Below are 2440 nucleotides of genomic sequence, written 5' to 3' on the forward strand. Positions count from 1 at the left end.
AATTCTTGCGGTTAGGACTCTCCCGGTTCTCCTCTTCTCTGATTTCTCTACTGCCTTGGTGCTTTATATGCCACATAAAAACTTCAAGTGGAGAGTAATTTGACACCCCCCCATCCCTTGAACCCTTTGCTTATCTCTTTGTTAACTACGTTTCTTGAATTCTCTTCTCTAACAAGTTTGAGTCCAGCAAAAACCACTTCAACCAGCTACGTCTGCCAGGCAGAATTTTGGGGGCTGGGAGCGGGGCGTGGCCACCAAATCGCAGAGCACGACTGCGCCTGCGTAGGCAGCCCTGCTGCAAAGCTAAGCGCTCCGAGGCTTACAATCACTGCTAGCAGGTGCTTGTGTAGGAAAATCAGTCTTCTCATCAGCTCTCACTGCAGATCCACTCAGTTCCTGGACTCCGGCGTCTGCTTTTGTTTCGAGTCGCCGACGCATCTGCAGTCCTCTCTCCGACGGATCGCTGGCCACCCGGTTCCTGCTTCTGTCTCCTGAAATCATGTCTCTGGTAAGCCAGAATGCCCGCCGTGGCAGCGCAGACACCGCTGCTGATTCCAGCGACCTCCGGGATGACATGCAGGCTCCTAACACTTCTGGACCCCCTACCTCCATGCTAGTCGCTGACGCCCGCCAGGGCCTTGGAGGCCCTCAGGTCCCAATCTACCCCCAGGGTGGCAGGGATTCCCAGGCCGCGTCGGACCCGAATGATGTCGAGGTCCTGATCGATGAGCAGTCCCGACGTTTGGGGGCGCTCAGGTTCCATGACCCTCTAGAAGACAGATCGATGGCTCTGGTGAATTTCATGCGAATGAAAAGCCAAACCGAGGGATCCATCCAGCAGACAGAGATGCTGGAATTCCTCAGAGAATACTCAGATCAGTTCCCTGAAATCCTCAGACGAGCCTCAGCCCACCTGGATCAGGTCTTCGGGTTGAACCTGAGAGTTCTTGACCCCCAGACCCACACCTATAACCTGATTAGCAAACGGGATCCCCAGACCACAGGTCAGATGGTAGAGTCCTTGGACATACCCAAGGCAGGTCTCCTGGCGTTGGTCCTGGGCCATATCCTCCTGAATGGCAACAGGGCAAGAGAGGCCTCCATTTGGGACCTTCTGTTAAAGGTTAATATGTTGAATGAGTCCCAGAGGATCAACAGTCACTTTGGGAACACAAGGAACCTCCTTACTACTGACTTTGTGCGCATGCGGTTCCTGGAGTACTGGCCAGTGTATGGCACTAATCCCCTCGAATTTGAGTTCTTGTGGGGCTCTAGAGCCCATAAGGAAATCACAAAGATGGAAGCCCTGAAATTTGTGGCAGAAGCCCATGATGAAGAACCCTGGAGCTGGCTAGAGGAATATAACAAGGCTATGGAAGCTGACAAGGCCAAAGAAAGAAGCCAGGTTGCTGGCTTAGAGTTCTGGTCAGAGGACACTATGAATGATAAGGCAAATGATTTGGTCCAGCTAGCCATTAATGTCACAGAGGAACTTCTGCCTATACATCAGGATGAGCTATTGGCTCATACTGGCAAAGAATTTGAGGACGTGTTCCCAAATATCCTCAGCCGAGCTACTCTAATCCTCGATCTGTTCTATGGGTTCTCTCTGATTGAGGTTGATACCAGTGAGCACATCTACCTCCTTGTTCAGCAACCAGAATCAGAAGAAGAGCAAGTAATGCTAGAGAGCCTGGGGAGACCTACTCAAGAATACGTGATGCCAATCCTGGGTTTAATCTTCCTGATGGGCAACCGTGTCAAAGAGGCCAATGTCTGGAACTTGCTTTGTAGATTTGGAGTGGATGTAGGGAGAAAGCATGCCATCACCTGTAAGCTTATGAGGCAGCGCTATCTGGAATGCAGGCCGCTGTCTTACTCTAATCCTGTTGAATATGAGCTTCTGTGGGGTCCCCGAGCTCACCTTGAAACCACCAAAATGAAAGCTTTGGAGTATATGGCCAGGCTCTACAGAAAGCGACCACAGGACTGGCCCGAGCAATATAGGGAGGCTGTTGAAGATGAGGAGGTCAGAGCCAGATCTGAGGCAAATGCCATGTTCTTCTTTGACCCTGTGTGAAATCTGGTGAAGATGTATAACTTCAATCAGGTGGTGTCATTTAAAGGGGCCCTGGGGAAATAAAAAAAAAAAATTTGGGGGGGGGGGAATGGGCACTGGAGCCCAAAATAAAAAATTGGGTAGGATTGGGGAGTGCAAATAGTCCTTGCTATTTGTGTTGCTGTGTTCCAGTTCTAGTAGTATTTCCTTCCTTTTAATATACCCCTGAATTAGGTTTATGATCAGTGTTTATAAATGAAATTGCTCATTTACTATTTCTGTCTTGTTTTAGTACAAAAATTCAGATAGCTGTGTAAAATGTACTTACTTCTTCTTCTGTGATATAAAAAAATGGAGGAGAATATATATTTGTTGCTTGAT

General features: G+C 49.0%; 1 protein-coding gene across 1 annotated transcript; it reads left to right on the forward strand.

The window, feature by feature from the left end:
• Positions 1-316: 316 nt before the first annotated feature.
• Positions 317-2163, forward strand: MAGEE2 (MAGE family member E2). The gene has a single exon (XM_049873303.1). It carries the CDS (start codon positions 500-502, stop codon positions 2078-2080), a length of 1581 nt encoding a protein of 526 aa, XP_049729260.1. The 5' UTR covers positions 317-499; the 3' UTR covers positions 2081-2163.
• Positions 2164-2440: the final 277 nt, after the last annotated feature.

Source organism: Elephas maximus, chromosome X, assembly GCF_024166365.1.
Source record: "Elephas maximus indicus isolate mEleMax1 chromosome X, mEleMax1 primary haplotype, whole genome shotgun sequence".
NCBI classification, from domain to species: Eukaryota; Metazoa; Chordata; class Mammalia; order Proboscidea; family Elephantidae; genus Elephas; species Elephas maximus.